This window comes from Rhinoraja longicauda, chromosome 4, assembly GCF_053455715.1.
Source record: "Rhinoraja longicauda isolate Sanriku21f chromosome 4, sRhiLon1.1, whole genome shotgun sequence".
Lineage (NCBI taxonomy): Eukaryota > Metazoa > Chordata > Chondrichthyes > Rajiformes > Arhynchobatidae > Rhinoraja > Rhinoraja longicauda.
The window spans coordinates 28042865-28063607 of record NC_135956.1 but is presented as its reverse complement, the minus strand read 5'-3'; the positions used below and the strand labels follow the sequence as shown (position 1 = coordinate 28063607).

Below are 20743 nucleotides of genomic sequence, written 5' to 3'. Positions count from 1 at the left end.
GCAGGGAAATGAAGAACAGCTTGTACTTTTGTTCAATGTGTATTTATAAGACTAAGACACTGCTACAAATGCATCTGGCCATACATCTGAGAAACTGGTTCAGAGATACAAATAGTCGCATGCATGATTTGGTTTTGAAGAGTCATATTTACTCACATGGACCAAGGGTAGTATTTTAAAAGATCACACCACTTTATTTTTCCTTTACATCAGCAATGTAGTTTTCTCCCCAAAAAAATTCAATTTTTATTATTTGCATCAGATTACACAAAATTGATTCATGGAATGATAGGACTCTCTTATGTGGAAAGATTTAGTGGATTGAACCTATACTTGCTGGAGTTTGGAAGAATGAAAACTGATCTTATTTGAGTATATAGGATTCTGAGGTATCTTGATAGGGCAGATAGTAGGAGAATGTTTCCCTGTGTGGGGATCAATCTAGATCTTCGGGAATGGCCTCAGGATGAGTGAACATCCATTTGAGATGGAAAGGAGGAATTTCTTCTTTCAGAAGCTTGTGAATCTTTTCATTTCTTTACCCCTCAGAGCAGTGCATAAGACTGAAATACATAGTGGTTTAGAGAGGAATGAAAGGTTATGAGAATCACAGAGAGATGTGAAGTTGAGGTCAACAATCAAATGACCAAGATGATATTGAATGGTTAGACTTGAGAGGCTGATTTGCGTTTTCCGTCTCCCATTTCTTATCTTCTTTTGTTAAATTGTGTTTATAAATTGCAAATCTACAATTAGATGCTGCTCCCCTTCCCCTGTGAACAATAAAATGGTGCAATGTCCACATAACAATTCAATTATTGACTGCTCATTTTTGTTAACTGAAAAAATGCAATTGATTATGAATGGTGGAGAGGGTGACGTTTCGGGTCGAGACCCTTCTTCAGACTGATGTCAGGGGGGCAGGACAAAGTAAGGATATATCCTTCTTTGTCCCACCCCCCTGACATCAGTCTGAAGAAGGGTCTCGACCCGAAACGTCACCCATTCCTTCCCTCCTGAGATGCTGCCTGACCTGCTGATTTACTCCAGCATTTTGTGAATAAATACCTTCGATTTGTACCAGCATCTGCAGTTATTTTCTTACATAAATAGTGGAAAAATAATTTGTTTGAGAAAGGTATCAGCCGACATATTGTAATCCAATGCAAAATTCCAACAGAAGAGTACTGACTGATTAGGACTTGCTACAAGGCAACCATGTTACACAAGGCTGGTGACAGAAAAAAACTAGTGGATTCAAATATCATGCACTTTAGGAAATTGCCCTCTGCCTTGTCTGCACAAAGTTCGGATAATTGAACGCACATTTAAAATGATGTTGGACTAAACTAGCAAACTACTATTCGTCAAATTCATAGTGCCAACCTTAATCTACCAGCTGGACAGGCAGGGTTTTTAAATGTTAAAAATAAATTAGCTGTATCAACCTCACTACCTCGCTGTCATTAGCAGATGAGAAAGATATAAACACCTGAAAGCAGTAAGATCTTCCAATAAACATGTAGTTTAGGTCCTAAAATGTCAGAATTAGCTGGTGACCACACACTCACCCATGTAATTGACGTCCAATTTCCTCTACTGACTAATATCTGTGATACTGACTGTGGGCATTTTAATCCAGCATGTTATTCTTCTCACACTGAGCTAGATCTACCTGTCACCAGAATCACACTTCTGCTCCTTAGTGATATGTGGGTGTTACTGAGAGGTACGATTGGCCTCTGCTTTACAAGAGTGGGAAAAGAAAAAAAAACTAATATCCTACCTTCTGACTCTGTTCACCATCCTGTGATGTAGACGAGAACTTGAAGATGGTGAGTTAGAGTAGAACTGACTAAAATAGTTAGTTTACTGGGAAAATGAATTCTCTGTGGAAAAAGAACATAGAGAGAGGAATTTCTCTGGTTGTTAAATGTAATGCATCATAAATATCTTTACGCATTTCAATAGAAATTGAACTTATTTATGATTTCTTCAAAAACAACATTATGTTACTGGATTAGAATCTGAAAGTCTGGAATATTGGTCCTATCACAGTAAGTTTGCTTTTCTCTGGATCCCCAACTATAATTCCCCTCTGTGTAGGAAGGGACTGCAGATGCTGGTTTAAACCATAGTGCAACTCAGCGGGACAGGCAGCATCTCTAAAACGTCTCCTATCCTTTTCGCCAGAGATGCTGCCCGTCCCGCTGAGTGACTCCAGCTTTTTGTGTCTATAATTCCCCTCTAATATTTCCCCGCTAGAGATTACCTCTAAGCTCTGGATTCCTTCTTAAACACCCATACATCACTACCTCATTTTAACCTTTTAAGATGTCCCTTCAAATTAGCTTTTTAACAATGCTTTGTTCTTTGCTAATAATATCTATAGTTGTGGCTCAGAATCAAATTTTCTTGTGAATAGCCTTGGGATGTTTTACTATGTTAAAAATGCTACACAAATGCAAGTAATAGTTGCTGTGGTTGTTGACATTCATTCAGATTTCAATTTGCATGTGAAAGGAAATGGGCAGAGTAGTAGGAATGAAATACAAACCACCTTCAAGTTTCCCAATACCTCTGTGGACATGCAAAACTCCTTTACAGGGAGTGCATATCATCAACCGCAAACTTCCGGCCCAAGATTTTACATCTATTATAAAAAAAAGAATTATTTAGAATTTTAAACAACAGACTCACAGAAGGCATGAAGATGTTGCATGCTGGCACTCAGAAATAATAAGCAACTTTAATTTTGCACCTTGACCTCAGTTTCACTGAGAAGACTAACTGCAATCCCATTGGGCTGACATTCCAACATATTTCACCATTAATGTCCCATCAACACATAGATGGGATGGATCAGATCTGGAGATTTACAGCAGCCCAGATTTTTGAGGGGTACAGAAGAAAAATCTTGCTTCTCTTCACACCATAATATAATTTCAAATTTATCTTCGCTTGGAATGAAGTGAAGCTTGCACTATGCTTGGGATAGATACAAAATGCTGGAGTAACTCAGTGGGCCAGGCAGCATCTCTGGTGAAAGTGAATTAGGTGGTGTTTCGGGTCAGAACCTTTCTGGGGTTGTACAATTCATCCACATGATATAAAAATGAGATCTTTCAAATCCAAAGTTCAAATAAATTCTACTCCAAAATTCAATTCAGATGTGCCTGCCCTAAATGTTGACCCTTAACAACCACAAAAATACCTTGACTGGCACACATCTGAATTTCCAGTGGAGTACTCTCCTCCATTAAATTTTCTGGCATTGTGAAACATTTTTTTCTTTCATTTAAGCCAAAGGATACAAATAAGTTGTTCTTGCTGCCAATGCCTCAGATGGATTTCCATAGCACAGCCCTCAAAACATGAACTCGTCTGTAACCCGATCAAGACTCTAAATGTATATGTACTGATAGATTACCTCAGATCTTTGTTGTATTTGACCAACCATAAAATAGCAAAATACAATACAATACAATATATCTTTATTGTCATTGTACAGGGGTACAACGAGATTGGGAATGCGACTTCCATACGATGCAATAAATTAATTAGCTAATCAGTATAAATTTAGACAACCCAGTGAAACAAAATTATAAATAGTTTTAAAACAGAATAAAGTGCAAGTAGGTCTGTGCTGGTTCGCTGTGCAATGTGACCATCCAACTCAGCAGGACCAGTTCATAGCAGCTATGGCCCTGGGGATGAAGCTGTTCCTGAGTCTGGAGGTGCGGGCGTAGAAGGCCATGTAGCGTCTGCCAGATGGTAGTAGTTCGAACAGACTATTGCAGGGGTCTGAGGGGTCTTTGTGAATGCTGGTGGCTCTTCTGAGGCATCGTGTGTTGTAGATGCCCTCCAAGGCTGGTAGCTGTGTTCCGATAATCTTCTGAGCTCTATAGACTACCCGCTGAAGAGCCCTCCTCTCTGCCTCCGTGCAGCTGAGATACCATACAGGGATGCCATGTGTTAGGATGCTCTCTTTGGTGCAGCAGTAGAAGGTCGTCAGCAGCTGTTGGGGCAGACCAGACTTTTTCAGTGTTCTCAGGTAGAACAGTCATTGCTGTGCCTTCTTGACCAGCGCAGCGGTGATAGTGGACCATGTGAGGTCCTCCGAAATGTGAGTGTCCAGAAACTTGAAGCTGGACACTCTCTCCACACTGTCCCCGTTAATAAAGATCGGAGAGTATTCCCCGTTGTGTGATGATAACACTCAACAATTTGATAGTAATCATAAAAATAGGCAATTCATCCTTTCCCTCAAATATATTATTGCAAAAGAACAAGTAAGAGAAGTGAAAGAGAGATCCAATCTCCAGAGGCTAGGTTAGCATTTATCAATGGTCTGATTTTCATTGTTGACCTTTTGTTAATATAAGCTTAGTACACTGATTGTGCTGCCAATCTCCGACCCCTCAGCTTATTGCTCCGATGGAACAAATGGAAAAAGGGGGATAAGCGTTCTCTCCTATCACGAGTGATGAATTGTGTGAGCTTTAGGCATTAATAGGCACTGGTACAGTAACTGTTTCAAAATGCCAGAAAAGTTCGAAGCCAGAACCATTTCCTATTTGGCAAAAATAATCCTGAATAATGAACTTTCCTCTTCATTTACCATTCTCTTTAAATTGTTTGCATTCAAACAAAAAAAAAGCGTTGTTTGCATTCAAACAATGGAACTACAAACAATGGAACAATGGAACTGCATAACCGAGATGAGGTCTCTTTCTGCCTGTTCAGACTCTTACCTTGCAATGCAGCTGCAATTTATTTTGCTAGTGGAAACCTAGCTCATAAATCTGACCCAACCGTGCTAACAACCGGAATTAGCTGCTGTCCAGGCCTTGGGGTGGGTGGAGGGGTTGAATTAACATAAAGAGGTGGAGAAAATATTAACCTTTTAGATTGGATCTTTCACTGGATTTTCTGGAAATTTAAGCCAACCCACTTACATGAGGCTTGCACACGGGACCATTAGAGGAACGTCTGTCGTTTGGCTGGCAACAATGACCAGCGAAGGAAATACTCCGATCAGTGTCGCTACCATTGGGACGCTTACTTCGCCCGCGCCTGATATTCCCTCTTTTGCCGTTCCTGCACGGAGAGAAAGCGCCGAGGATCTCAAAGACCTCTGACCGGTCAAACCATATTCATCGGTGACACCAAGTCCAGGTGACGGAAAGTTAAGGGACAATACGTTATCCGTTTCTACAAGGGGAAACCGACCCCCAATTAGAGAAGATAGGCACAAAAAGCTGGAGTAACTCAGCGGATCAGGCAGCATGTCTTGAGAAAAGGAATAGGTGACGTTTCGGGTCGAGATCCCTCTTCAGATTCCCGTGTCTTCAGACTCCAATGACACTTAAGTGTCTGAAAAAGGGTAAACCAGCATCTGCAGTTCCTTCTTTCCCAATTATAGAAAGCAGGAAAGCAATGTCTACTCATGTCACCACTGCAGGATAAAGGCGACTCTGGGGCAATCCCGATATGAAATAGATTAACCCAACTTGTCAATGATATACATGTTCATGATATTTGTGTTACCACTGGTGACACGCACAGTTCTGGTGCCAGACTAGCCCCTTGACAAAATGGCATGGCTTGTTCTGAATTTCAACCACAAAAATGTAGGATATCTTGCAGAGCCATATCTTGCTGAGAACTTGAGCATTCGAGTACTGTGCATTTGGGGGAAAACAACAAGTTTTGTTGTGCAAGGTGGATAGTGAAGAATTCGTGAATCACACTGACTGCCTCCCAGTTATGTCACGTTCATAAATGGCTCAAACGTCTGCCAGGCTTGATTTTATGTGGCCTACATGCCCACGGCTATTATTGTTCCTAACACAGAACCACAAGCGCACTCAACTTGAGATGGAATTAAAATCAATAAGGAAGGCATGTTATATTGGGGGAGAGGGTGGGAACGGGCTGCTGCAGCTTCAAGAATTACTAATTAGGGGGAAAATGCATTTCCAAATAAATAAAATGGAATTAGTTTGATCTGGAATGCGTCTGTTTGTTGTTTGTAATTCTACAATCCGTTTGTTGAATGGTTGGCATATCGGAAATAGATTGCTGCCTACATTTGCTTGAGTGTAATTTGGCTTTGAGGCTTGCGGTATTATGAGATGTGTCATTTCTCTCTATTGCAAAATAGCTTAATTGATTTGACATTTACTTGTAACCTGTCTTTGGCTATCTTCTAAACGTGGCCGAAGTATTCACGACTCATTCCAGTCGTGTCTAGTTCTGACAATCGCTAATCCCACTGAAACACGTTTTGATGGATTATCTGCTGTTTATTGTCGTTTTCCACGTTCCTCTCGTAACGATGCACTAGTTTCGCATTGAAATGTGAATGATTTTCTCCAACCTCGCCCGACACAACCTTTAAAAAAAGAAAGGGACTCGGGCATTGATCGCCCTTCATTTACAAACGCACTCATTGCCGCCAATTAGACCGTGAAGTATTTTGGCCCGTAGGCGGCAAACTGACACATCCCACAGAAGAATAAAGGTCTGTGCGTTCTGCATCATGGACCCGCCGGCAACTATCTTCTTCTTGTGATCGTTGCACTGAGTCTCTTCGATTTGAGCGCTGTAAATATTAACGATCTGACAGCTTGGGTAAGGATTGACAGTTGCCCACTGTGACTCGCCCTTACTTAAAGACGCGGGGAGGCAAACTACCCACAGTAACTGCGGGTCACTTGTCTATTTTCCAGGTTGTTTCCGGAGATCGGCGCATTCCTCTATAAATACCAGACAAAGTCCGCTCGAACCAGAAGCCTACACCCGGCATCAGAAGGCTTGCATTTTCAGAAAGCTTGCGACAGAGGTAGGTAGGTGCACGACTGCTTAATGGACGCGGCGCGCTATTTGTCTAAGTGCTCTACAGTGGACGGAAACATTAAGCACAACTTTCGGAATTCACTGAAAGTGTACTTTTCAGCAACTGTATCAAACGGGTTGCTTTTTAAAAAAAACATTAATATAACTCCACGCATGCTTTCTTTCTTTAGCAGGGTCGGTGTTACGATGTTCGGAGTTAAACTGATTTTATATTATTAGTTCTGTTTCCAGGTTGTGATAAACTTGCATCCTTTACTACTCTCTCCAGTGTACGGTGGTTATATTTACCGTCGCCTGGTTCCTCGTTCCATGAAAAGTAGCTGTTGCCAGTTCTCGGGAGAACTGGAGACACTAGGAACAGAGAGAGGATGCTGGAATCTTAAGCGAAACTCAAAAGTGCCAGAGGAACTCTGAAGTCATGAAGTCAGTATCTGTGGATGGGAATAGACTCTTTGGGAAGGGTCCCGACCTGAAACATCGCCTGTCCATTCGCTCCACAGATACTGACTGCATGGTCCGCCGAGTTCCTCCAATACTTGGTGTTATCTGCAGGTCTAATAAACAGGCGCTCCTCAAAATGGTTTTTTTTCTCTTCATGATTTTGTTCCAACAAAGCAATTATGATATGTAAACAACCCTTTAGACCTCAAAAGAACGGTGCAAATCTGAGGAATTCTAACTGATTCCGCCAATGAAGAATGTGCAAATGTGCTAATCTTTAGTAAACGGATGGCCGGATAAAAAATGTGAATTAAAAAACGACCATTTAACCCTCCGCTGGTTACGCGTTGCTTTCTGTGTTGTATTTCAGCTGATGGCGTTACTGTGGAAGTGGCATTGCCTGGTGGCGGTGTTTTGTGCCTCCTTCGCTGGGGTCGGAGCAGACTGTGACCAGGAGTGCGCTTACTGTGCCTACCATTTGGCAGGCCACTCCACTGAGTTCAACTCGCTGGTGAGTTTAAACGCTCTCCCACACTTTAACATGCACGTCGCTCCTGCTTATGTGCGGGCCAAATGACAATTCATATAATGCCCGAGTGTCAATAAGTTTACGCCATTTGAGGGATGGGTGTCCTTTGCATTTGTGAGTCCGGTCGCTGACCAAGCAGTCTCCGAGTGCCCGGTTCATTTCCATTGGTATGGAGACATGCCCGGGAAAGCGCCAGATGTCTAGCGTGCGCAGGGGTCTCTTACTTAGGAAGGTGAATATTTGATCGGCGATTTTAATTATTGGTCTGCATCGTTTATCTTGCATTCATTCAGAGTAGCGTTGGCAAGTGCACCGTGCGCGCGTAAATGTCGAAAGCAAAAAAATGTCGAAAGCAATGTGCGAAAGCAAAAAAAAAACAAAAATCAGAGATCCAGTTGAAAAGGGGGATAAATCAGAGTGGGAAAGGTGCATGAAAGAGAGATGGAGCCTTGCACGGTTTTACGGGTACAGGAATGATTGGCGTTGGCCATTATTGCCCTACTCCCGTTAAACAACAGCGGCTAGTCCTCTAACAGGAGAAATGCATCGGAAACAATAGTCTGAGGCAATGCTGGATGTTACGAGCGCCAACTATCGTGGGTAGTGACCAGCTGCACCGAGCAAAACCGTTCAACACTGCGTGGGGATTATCGGATAAAATCCCCGCACACTTGCCCGCAATCTTGCCTCGGCGAAATAACAACAAGTGCATAAGAAAATAACTGCAGATGCTGGTACAAATCGAAGGTATTTATTCACAAAATGCTGGAGTAACTCAGCAGGTCAGGCAGCATCTCAGGAGAGAAGGAATGGGTGACGTTTCGGGTCGAGACGACGTCTGAAGAAGGGTCTCGATCCAAAACGTCGCCCATTCTTTCTCTCCCGAGATGCTGCCTGACCCGCTGAGTTACTCCAGCATTTTGTGAATAACAACAAGTGTACGCGCTTTTAGAATGACGGGAATAGTTAAGAGCAGTTAGTGGACTGCCCGGAACAATGCGCATTGCCAAAGTTAGTTGGAGATCAGGAAATGGCATCAAGTACAACAAATGCTCGACTCTCTCGTCAATTTCGAGTTCAAACTGTCGTTTTAAACAAAAAAATATATCAATTTTGCTTCCAATGAGACGTGACCCCACAGTTCACCGCAAAATGCGAGGTAATGCATTTTAGCGCATTTCACAGTACAGCACTGGAACATGCCATTCGGCCCAAAGTGTCGATGCCGAACACGATGCTTGCATCATTTCTTATCCGCCTGTACATAAACCACATCCCTCCGTTCCATGGGGAAACAACGTGCCCCTCGCTACTTCTTTAATTGTTTTACCCTCTCGCCTTAAAACTACACTGTCTAATATTTGATCTTGCCACCCTTTAAAAAAAGGTTCAGACTGTCTACCCTGTCATAAATGTAAGCTCTTCTAGCAGATCTTCCCTCAACCTCCTGCGTTCCAGGAAAACAGTCCAAGTTTGTCCAATCTCTCCATGCAGCTAATACCCGCTAATCCGGGCAACATTCTGGCTAACCTCCTCTGCACCCTTTCCAAAACCTCCCCATCCTCCCTGTAAATGGGGCTTCCAGGTCTGCACGCAATACTCCAACCGAAGCCAACTAAAGTTCAATGAAATTCCTATCAGTCCTGTGGGATTTTGATCGGACTAGAGGGTCCTTGGGTGTGCATTTCAAAGGATCCTGAAAAGCGGCAGCACTGGTAGGTTAGTAGATATGCGGGGCACTTGCCTTGATCAGCTGGGACAAAAAAAAAGGCCAGGAAGATTATGGTACAAAGCTAAAATTATAGGCGGTAGCTGGAGTACTGTGTGCAGTTTTGGGGGTTTCACACAATAGGAAGGATGTTATTGGACTGCAGAGGACATTCACCAGGATGTTGCCTGGGTTAGAAGGTCTCGGTTATAATGAGAGACTGGACAGTCAGGGGGTAGTGATTGACATTATTGGAGGGGCGTGGATTGATAGGTTCTCGATCAGTAATGGTGTCATGAGTTACGAGGAGATTGCAGGAAAATGGGGGTGAGAGGAAAAAAAGATCAGCCATGATCGAATGGCTGAATGGCCTCATTCTGCTCTTGGGTCTTATGGGCACGGATAGGGCATAGCGTTAAACGTTTCTACTCGGTAAAACTGTTCATAATCAGACGTCGTAGGTTTACGATAAGTTGTAGGAGATTGAGGAGGAAGCCAAAGGGTGTTGGTATCTGGAACGCACTGCTGTTTGGGCCAGACTCCCTGAAAATGTTTACCAAGTAAACCTTTAGTTGAGCACCTGTGTGGTCACAGCAGCAAAAGCCGCCGACCTGTTGTAATATGGGATTCAGCAGATTGATACAGAATGGCCCGTGGGGACACGGGGCAGGAAGATCTGTCTTCAGACCGCATGATTCAGTTACTATAAACCCTGTGCTGAAAAACATCAGGGCCAGTTTGAAGAGAATCGTTAGAGTGCATTTACAAGACAACCCGATTGATACAGCATGTAAATATGTCCTTCGGCCCGCAGAGTCCAAGCTGATCATCTATCACCAGTTCACACTAGTTCTATGGTATCCCATTTTCCCATCCTTGCACATTAGCAGCATTTTTACAGAGGCCAATAAACCTACACACCTGCATGTTTTTGGGGGTGGGGGGAAGGGGGGTGGGGGGGGATCGGAGGGCCTGGAAGAAACCTACACGGTCACCCCCCCACATGGACAGCTCCTGAGGTCAGGATAGAACCCGTGTCTCTGGCGCTGTGAGGCAGCAGGTCTATCAGATGCGCCACTGTGCTATAATCGGAACTCTGGAATATAATGGGCAATATTAACAAAACGATGAACCAATGTCCGACTGTTGTAGCCTTAAGGTATAAAAGTGCAGTCGTGGAAATCTGAAATAAAGACTGAAAAATGGTGGGGATGCGCAGGAGGATGGGAACATTTGTGGACAGGAACCTAAACAGTTCAAGTCAATGATATTTGAAGATAATGAGTTTGATTTCTGTAATGCCACCATAACAAATGGACAATATGACCTTTTTGTTTCACTACCCGACCCTCCCTCCCACATCCCCTTTCCAAACGCACGCATAAAGTCCCCTGGTGCTTAAACACCCAGATGCTTTGCAATGAATGTAGTTAATTCCAAGGGTTGATATCTGGCTGTGATCTGTGTCTGTGATCTGACTGGTAGACGGTAGAATGAATCTTTGTTTTCGCTGTGCTCCCAGAAATCCTCAACGAATGCGCGCCCTGCAGATGTTAAACAAGTAGATCGACTAATGTACGATGCGTTTACTATGTTGTGAAGAATGCATGTGCAGTTTGAGAATATTTACATAGTCCACATAAACATTGCGGAGAAGTGCTACTTAAATCAAAATTGAATGTTGAAAGTGGGTATAAGCGACAAAGAAACGTGTTTATCATTAGTGGGAAATGGGCATACCATAAATTCAAAATAGGACAAAATACAGATGTTGCTAATGGTTTCAGGATGTAACTGACACAGTGGGTCTGAAGAAGCAGAATAGGGCCAAAGTGTGAAATATGTTTTAAAACAATGTTCCAGGCCCGGCCGTTAAACAACGCAATGTTAACAACCAAAACAGCCCACATGCTGAGACGATATGATAGAACTTTATTTATCCAAGGAGGGAAATTGATCTGCCAACATTCATAAAAAAACACAAAATACATGAAATATGAAATTAAAGTTATGCAAAGATTGGGGAGGGGGGAGGATGTGCAAAGTTTGGGGAGGGGGGTCAATCTCAATCTACCCCACAACAGAAAGGGGAGGAGGTGCACAGTTTGATAACCACAGTGAAGAAGGATCTCATAGAATCTCAGTGAATGTCATCGTGTATGTTGATGTCCTTTCGTCTCCAGCAACATAAATACACATTTCTGTTATTTTCAATGGTGAAGGGTACACAAAGGAAATTTGTTTATGCAAAAGGTTTTTTATTTTATCGGGTTACCTACTTTTATTTTAAAATAGTTTCTATAAAAATAAGAAAACTAGTTATTCACAGGAGTAAATAATATATCAGTGATATTATATTAACATAGATAGACACAAAAAAGGTGGAGTTACTCAGCGGGTCAGGCAACATTTCTGGAGAAAAGGAATAGGTGACACTTTGGGTCGAGACCCTTCAGGCCGAGAGTCAGGGGAAAGGGAACAATATATATAGACGGTACTCCAAAGACGTACAGGTATGTAGGTTAATTGGCTGGGTAAATGTAAAAATTGTCCCTAGTGGGTGTAGGATAGTGTTAATGTACGGGGATCACTGGGCGGCACGGACTTGGAGGGCCGAAAAGGCCTGTTTCCGGCTGTATATATATGATATGATATGATATGATATAGAACAAATGAATAAAAGATATGCACAAAGTAACGATGATCAAGGAAAGGTGGAGCCCACAAATGTCCATTGTTGGCACCTGTCTAAGTGATAACGATTTATAAAGACAGTGAAACTCAACAGGAAGACAGTGAAACTAGTTTGATGACTAGGATGGGGGAGGAATGGAGGGAGAGGGGGGGGTGCAAGGGCTACGAAGTTAGAAAAATCAATATTCATGTCTCTGGGTTGTTAGCTGCCCAAGAGAAATATGAGGTGCTGTTCTTCCAATTTGCGTTTGACCTCACTCTGACAATGGAGGAGGTCCAGGACAGAAAGGTTAGCATAGGAATGGGAAGGGGAGTTAAAGTGTTTGACAACCAGGAGATCACGTATCACTAATTCTTCATCTATACAGCATTTTCTGCAGTAACCTCCAACCAACCAAATTTCTATATTTCGTAAACCAATAAATTTAAATGTGAACAAGTCAAACGACTGAGAATTACAGTAATTTTTCACTAAGGGCATCTATTGTGAAGATGGCATTCGTCAAGAAATGGTTATGTTGCTAGCAAACTATTGTTTCACGGGGCATTGACTCAACTAAATAATAACCAGATGGTGTTGGTGCTAAGGGGTTGTTAACTGAATTTACAAGCAGCCTGTTGAATAATGTTGCTTTTTTCAGATTTGTGAACAAGCTGGGATAACTCTCAAATACACTGGAGGCCTCTTCAATGGAAATAAAATTGTATAAAGCTGTTATGTTACATAAATCAATGTTAATATATTTCAAGTCTCCAATGGCCCGAGGATACCCCCAAGCATTTAACAGCCAATTAATTCCTTTTTGAGGCAGAGCTAAGTTGGTAAAAGCAGCAATTAATCTGCACATCTGAAAGTCCCAGAAATATCATTAATCTGTTTATAGAAAGGAGCAATTGCAGATGCAGATTTATATAAAAGGATACAAAGTGCTAGAGTAATTCAGCAGGTCAGGCAGCATCTCTGGAGAACATGGATAGGTAACATTTCGGATGGGAAGTCTTCTTCAGACTTCACTTGTGATCTTGATTGAGGGAGAAAGTCTACCTTGTATTCTTGGACTATTCTTCAAAAGGTAACAGGGAATCTTATATATTATCTACTAGGTAACAATTTTGAAGGTATAGCATTTATTTGGATCTGAGCTGAAATGCCAGCCTAGACTTTCATGCTCAGTTCTCTGGAATGGGAAACTGAATTTATTATTCTAACACAATAATAAATTTCAACCATGATCATATTTTGAGATATTGTTAGCAAATAAAAATTATTTGGGGAAATAATACCTTCCCTATATGACAATATTTCATTTTAAAGCTTTGTTTCTTGCATATGCACTGATTTAACATAATGTACATTAAAGGCCCACTTTGGAGCAATGAACAATAAATGGGACAATAAATGGGGCAGTCTGAATCAGGAAGGGGAGTAGGTCATTTGGCCCCTTGAACCTGATGCACCATTTAATAAAATAATGGAGGATCTACTGTAACCTCAACTTTGCATTTTTGTCTATTCCTAATAACCTGACACCCTCTTGCTTATCAATAATGTATCTGGATCTGCCTTGCAAATTTCCAAAGACTCTGAATTTAATTTGGTTTGAGTCTCAGAATACTCAATGAGGGGAAAAAAATGATCACCTCATCTCCATCTTAAATGGACCACGCCTTCCTTTTAAATAGTGTCACCCAGTTTTAGGTTTTCCCAAAGGAGGAAACATCCTCCACATCCACTCTTTTAACATCTCTAAGGATCTTAACTACAAAGTGTCTGATTGGGTTTCAGTTTGTTGCTCTTGAGAATCAGTGGCCAGAGATTGAAGTGAGAAAAGGTGACCGAAGATGAATAGTTTTACCATTTAAATGACATTCCAACATTCTTTACTCCAAAATGTATGAACTCAACTAAACTTCATCAAAATCTAAGCCACGGCTCCACCTGGTCACTCCATTTAGCTTTGTATTCATTCATCAAATTAATTCACTTGGCAAGGCCAGGGTTTAATTTCTATCCACTATGTCCATCCCTAATTGCCCAGAGGAAGTAGTAGTGATCCATCATCTTCATTTGCTACAATCCTTCCAGTGAACATACTCCCACATTGCTGGTGGGTATGGGATTCCTGGGAGCAGACCTTGTGATAAAGTCTGAAGAAGCCTCCCGACCCAAAACATCACTCATTTTTCTCCAGAGATGCTGCCTGACCTGCTGAGCTGTTCCAGCACTTTATGTCTATCCTTTGAGATAAGGAATCACAAAATGCTGGAGTAACTCAGATGGTCAGGCAGCATCTCAGGAGAGAAGGAATGGGTGACGTTTCGGGGTCGAGACCAGTATATTTTCTGTTTAATGTGCAATGTGAAAGGAGGCCTGCAGATGGCGATATTCCTCTATGACTACTACAAATGTTCTTGTCTCCGTTTCTGACTATAGTGCCAATATTTTATGTTTAACAGAATTTGCTGCCTTATTGTGTTATCAAAACCAACAACAAAAATGATGAACAACTGAGATCTGGATCTTTCCAAATTGAGCACCGTGGTTTGTTGGATATAGATCTGGTAACAGGCTGGGAACATCAAGCTAATCATCATATCATATCATATCATATCATATATATACAGCCGGAAACAGGCCTTTTCGGCCCTCCAAGTCCGTGCCGCCCAGTGATCCCCGTACATTAACACTATCCTACACCCACTAGGGACAATTTTTACATTTACCCAGCCAATTAACCTACATACCTGAATGTTCAGCCTTGATGTACAGAGTGGCACAGCAGCCTTGAGAGATGCCCTTTCTACTGCTGCTCCAAATTGTCCATCATTCTTGTGCTCTTATATCACTTCTGTCATTCTACTACTGCTTTGCTCATCTCCTAAATTAGCTTTCAGTTTCATGAGTAGTGTTGGTTCTAGAACAAATTGGTTACATTCTATGAGTGAAGCAGCTTGGCATAAACTGCTATGCAATGTCCTGTAAATCAAAATACTCCGAATGCTGGAAACACAAACAGAAAGAACTTGAACACACAGCAGGTTGGATAGTAAAAGTGGAAAAACTTAAGAAATGAATAGGTTTTAAGATGCAAACGAAGTTGGGATGGTTGGAAAGACTTGCGATAGGATAGAAAGACAGTGAGATTAAATGACATAAAGAATTATAAAATTAGCAGGGAAGCATAGTAATAAAATATGCGTCTAGAGGAAATGTAAATGAGAATCGTGTCATCTTAGAAACTGCTCCTCTCTCACTCTACCCCTTAACTGATGTGGTGTGAGGTGAGTTGAGTGCTTCTGTCAGCGTGATCTTGTGGGGCCCAGTTCCTTCCTGTATGTAAACTGACATGGGCACAACATCGACAGACCTTTCTTTTTATTGGATTTGCTGGAGTTTCCTTACCATGATGAGCCCAGGTGGAAGAGTCAGTTCAGTTCGCAACAAGCTGTAAATAAGTTTGTTTGTAACAGAGCAAGGGGCACCTGACCTGACCTGAAAATGAGAATAACAATCATTACTTGAAATTGTTGAATTTAATATTGAAACTAGAAAGACGTTAACTGTCCACAGTTCCTCAAGCTTATGTTGTGCCTCATTACACTGGTGCAAGTGAAACAGGTGAACAGAAGCTCAGGGTCTTGCCGATAGATGCTCAACAGTGGTTAATCAGACTGTGTTGGATCACCACCTGAGGTTAGAGGAGATCACACCGTGAGCAGTAAGTACATTATTCCCTTCACAGTGGTGGTTGTCTGAAGCAGCAATCCGGAGGCTGTGCACTGCAATGCTAAAACATTTCAAACCAAAATTGAGCTTATTTCAAGCTTGAAAGAATGTTGATAATCTGGCGAAGACTATAAAACTTTAGGTATGAAGAAGGGTCTCAACCCGAAACGTCACCCATTCCTTCTCTCCAGAGTTGCTGCCTGTCCCACTGAGTTACTCCCAGCTTTTTGTGTCTATCTTTGGTTTAAACCAGCATCTGCAATTCCTTCCTACATAAAACTTTTAACAGCTCTGCAAAGATCATTTTTGTTAATAGGCTTAAATGATTGAGGGAAAATTGCAGTGAATAAATGTTTGAAACACGTGCGAGTCGTATAATTTTTAAGGATAAGCCAACTGTGTTTAAGGCCACATATGCACAAATTCAATGATAAATTCTGTCGTTTCCCATTTTGGTTTTGAGCTCATGGTTTTTGGACAGAAAGTTGAATTGAGAGCTAAATAGCTGACTTGAGATGCTTGCTGAAGTAAAGCTGATAGCTGTTCGTCTTAACATTGCACAGAAAATTGTACACTTATATTTTGCATTTTTTAATTTGTTATTAAAAGACTGGCCTAACAGTTCTTTTTTTGAGCATTAATAACGTTTGAAGATGGTTAACTGCTGCTATTAGATAAATATAATTCACAGGGAGTGGGGAACTGTCAGAAATACCACAAAAGTTTAGAAGTGTACGCTGTTTTAACTAAAGGATATTTGCATAATTTTAAAGAAAAATATGGATATTTATGTATAATTGACAGTGTTAAATTGACTCTTCCTAAAACTTTGATTTCATTAAAAAAACTACTGACCTGGCAGACACGCTGCTTTCATTCAACTATATACGCACAGCAAGATTCTAGAAATGATATTGTACCATCTTTTCCCCATTTTAAGTGAAATATGTGTTAGTTTTGTATGCTGATGCTGTTGGATGCCATGTTGGATTTTGATCATACGCAGATGAAAACAGTGCTGAACTTGTTACTAGGGCTGTGATGACTTTCACCTTCCCTTTGGAATTCTGCCCTACCATAACATGCTATCAGATTTCTGGAAAATAAAATTGGGATAATCGTAAAGAAAACATATCTGCTTGGACTAAAAAAGCAAAGTATTCTAACTGTGGCAGGAACAGCCTTAGTTTTCAGGTTTGGCTTGTAATTATACTCTGGTTGCTAAAATTGTATGTATTTTTTCAATTACATCAGAGTATAAAAAGAAAGTAATCAGAGTATTGTGCCACAGATTGTGTTTGCTATCAAATGATCCTCCACTGTAATTCTAATGCAAATCTAATCTGTCAAGACTGCATTTACTATCCATCACTGATTACTCTGATAGTTGGTATGGGCCGTCCCTATGAATCATTGTAAGCTAACAGCGATGGCTCTTCCAATACGCCAATACTCTTGGAGCCCATGTCATTCTAGGAATAAAACCATTTCAGCTGATTATCTGCAGTTATATGAGCTGAACTAAATAGTAAAATAAAATTCAATAATTGGTATTTGTAAAATGTTTGCTATCTTATCTATTGTATGCAACTGTAGTCAGAATCAGAGTAATACAGCACAAAACACCACTTGGCTCAACATGCCCATGTCAACCAAGATGCCTATCTTAGGCAGTCAAATATGTATACATATCAACCGATATCCCTCTCAACCTTTACTATTCATCCAGCTGTCCAAATGTCTTAAATAGTGTTATTATACCAGCCTCAACCACTTCCTCTGGCAGCTTGTTCCATATTCACATTGCCTACTTTGTGAAGAAGTTGCCTCTCGGGTTCCAATTAGGTCAGGTCCTTCACCTCTCACCTTAAACCTCTAGCTTTGGATTTCCCCTGGGAAAAGGTCTGTGCGTATTCAACTTTTCAAGGACCCTCACGATTTTATACATCTCTATAGGGACACTCCTTAGTCTCCTACACTTCAAGGAATAAAGTCCACCATGCTCAACCTCTTCCTGTAACTTAGGCTCTCAAGTACTGGCAACATTCTTGTAAATCTTCTTTGCAGTCTTTCCAACATAATGACAATGTTTCTATACCAGAGTAATCATAAATGAGCATAATAGTTCATGTACCAATGTCTTGTACAACTGCAACTCCTATACTCAGTGCCCTGACTAATGAAGGTCAATGTGCCAAATATCTTCTTCACCATGTGCCTCTGACAATAATTTAATTGAACTTTTTTACTTGTAACATAGCTTCCTCTGTTCTGCAAATTTTTCCAGTACCCTAAGTTCACACTAGGAATGTCATACTCTGGTTTGATTAAAGAAAATGCGACATCACGCACTTCTCTGAGTTGTACGCCATATGCTATTCCATGGCCCACTTACCTAGCTGATCAAGATCAACTGTAATTGCTGATAACCTTCATCAATATCTATAATAATGATTTTAATGCAACTTTACTATCTATGCCTTGTATCTTCTCATCCAATTGTTCATATAAATGATGAACAACTGTAAACTGATGCTCTCCACTCCACCCCACATTATAAAGAAGCGATTGTTTATTTTATAACAATAAGGCATTGGAATAAATCCTTGCTTTATGTGACTGCCATGTTGCATTTTGGTATGTTAACCATTGATTGATACATAAATATTATTTTATTCCAGAGCTGCACATTAGAGTGTGAAGGTAAGATGCCTTCAGCAAAGGCATGGGGGATATGTAAGGAGCTAGAGGAAGTTAATAAACCCCATGATGACAGTCAAAGTGCTCCTGAAAATGACAAGGAAAAGGAAGAGCAACGCCAGATTTTGACCAAGAGATATGGTGGCTTCATGAAGCGCTATGGCGGTTTCATGAAAAAAGGAGACACCAGTGACACATACATCTCCGAAGCTGATGATGAAAATAAGGGGAGGGAGATACTGAATAAAAGATATGGAGGATTCATGAAGAAGGATGCTGAGAGTGCTTCTTCAGTAGATGCTACTGATGTCCTCAGAGAGTTGCTGAACTTAAGTGAGCTCAATGATCAGAAGCATTACTTGGACCAGAGCGACTCTGATAGCCGTAGTGAGATCATGAAGCGATATGGAGGATTCATGAATGGATTCAAGCGAAACCAGGAATTTGAAGATTTACCAGAATTGCAAAAGAGATATGGAGGCTTCATGAGAAGGTTTGGGAAACCAGATTACCAGAAAAGGTATGGTGGATTTATGAAACGCTGGAATGATGCTCTCGTTCCTTCTGATGAAGACGGTGAAATATATTCCAAAGAAGTCCCTGAACTTGAAAAGAGATATGGTGGATTTATGAGAATTTAAAAGCTCAATCAGAAAGACTGTCTCTGTTCTCGGATTTAAATGTACTGTGTTGCTTAGAATGTACAGGTGTTTTTTTTTAAACTTAGTTTACCAAAAACAGAAGACCTGCAAATTACGTTAGGTGCAGATCTATGTTGCCTTTGGTCAAGATGAGGTTGTCAAATTTAATTGTATGCCTTCTTTGTGCACTTTCTTCTCAAACAGTAAACTTGTTAAATGTTGTCTAATTTTCATTAAATGCAAAACAAAGAAAATTTTCAAATGTGTGGTTGTATATATTAAAATAAATCAAACTGCAAAATATTTAAATTCATTGTGCATTTTTAATATTTATTCTTTAACTCACACTAGAAAACATATTTTTAATCTTATTGTCATTTCTATTTTTCAAGTTCTCATTTATTTCAAGGAGGTCCTACTGCAGTTGTACAGGGCCCTGGTGAGACAGCACCTGGAGTATTGTGTGCAATTTTGGTCTCCTAATTTGAGGAAGGACATTGTTGCTATTGAGGGATTGCAGTGTAGGTTCACCAGGTTAATTCCCAGGATGGCGGGACTGACATATGATGAAAGAATGGGTCGACTGGGCTTGTATTTACTGGAATTTAGAAGGATGAGAGGGGATCTTATAGAAACATATAAAATTCTTAAAGGATTGGACAGGCTAGATGCAGGAAAAATGTTCCCGATGTTAGGGGACTCCAGAACCAGGGTTCACAGTTTAAGAATAAGGGGAAGGCCCTTTAGGACTGAGATGAGGAAAAACTTTTTCACCCAGAGAGTTGTTAATCTGTGGAATTCTCTGCCACAGAAGGTAGTGGAGGTCAATTCACTGGGTGTTTTCAAGAGAGAGTTAGATTTAGCTCTTAGGGCTAAAGGAATTAGGGGATATGGGGAAAAAACAGGAATGAGTACTGATTTTAGATGATCAGCAGTGATCATATTGAATGGCGGTGCTGACTCAAAGAGCCGAATGGCCTACTCCTGCACATATTTTTCTATGTTTTTATGTTTCTGCAGTTAGGCATTGAACATCTAATTGAACCATAACATAGTTACAGCACGGGTCATTCAGCCCTTTGCATACATCAGCTTCTGGTACAGCCATCAATAACATTGCACTGCTCTTTCTCCATTTCCCTGCAAATTGTTCTGTCGTAAGCATATATTCAACTGCCTTTTAAAAACCTTAATTGAAGCTTATCTCCACCGTCCTTCAAGACATTGGATTTTAGATCATGGCTACTCTATACATAAAGATTTTCCCCTCAAACCGCTAGAATTTTTTCCCAAATAAAACTGAGTCTCCTGATGTTAAATAGGATAAATCAAGAGGCCAATTCACTGGGTGTTTTCAAGAGATCTTAGATTTAGCTCTAGAGTTAAATCTAACTCTCTTGAAAACACCCAGTGAATTGGCCTCTTGATTTATCCTATTTAAA

General features: G+C 40.9%; 1 protein-coding gene across 4 annotated transcripts; it reads left to right on the top strand.

The window, feature by feature from the left end:
- The first annotated feature begins 6382 nt into the window (after nt 1–6382).
- On the top strand, nt 6383–19604 carry LOC144592658 (proenkephalin-A-B-like). 4 transcript variants are annotated; one of them, XM_078397410.1, is made up of 4 exons: nt 6383–6636; nt 6735–6851; nt 7673–7813; nt 18642–19604. In XM_078397410.1, exons 3-4 carry the CDS (start codon nt 7676–7678, stop codon nt 19299–19301), a joined length of 798 nt encoding a protein of 265 aa, XP_078253536.1. In that variant the 5' UTR covers nt 6383–6636; nt 6735–6851; nt 7673–7675; the 3' UTR covers nt 19302–19604. The 4 variants fall into 4 exon arrangements, with proteins under 4 accessions (XP_078253536.1, XP_078253535.1, XP_078253538.1 ...); XM_078397409.1 differs by having other exon boundaries at nt 6386–6636; nt 6735–6847; XM_078397412.1 differs by lacking the exon at nt 6383–6636 and having other exon boundaries at nt 6667–6851.
- The last annotated feature ends 1139 nt before the right edge of the window (nt 19605–20743 follow it).

Bases quoted from the DNA above. Each gene is read 5' to 3' on its own strand.
- LOC144592658 (XM_078397410.1), top strand. From the start codon at position 7,676: ATGGCGTTACTGTGGAAGTGGCATTGCCTGGTGGCGGTGTTTTGTGCC. The intron at 7,814-18,641 runs GTGAGTTTAAAC...ATTTTATTCCAG, and splicing joins CCACTGAGTTCAACTCGCTG to AGCTGCACATTAGAGTGTGA.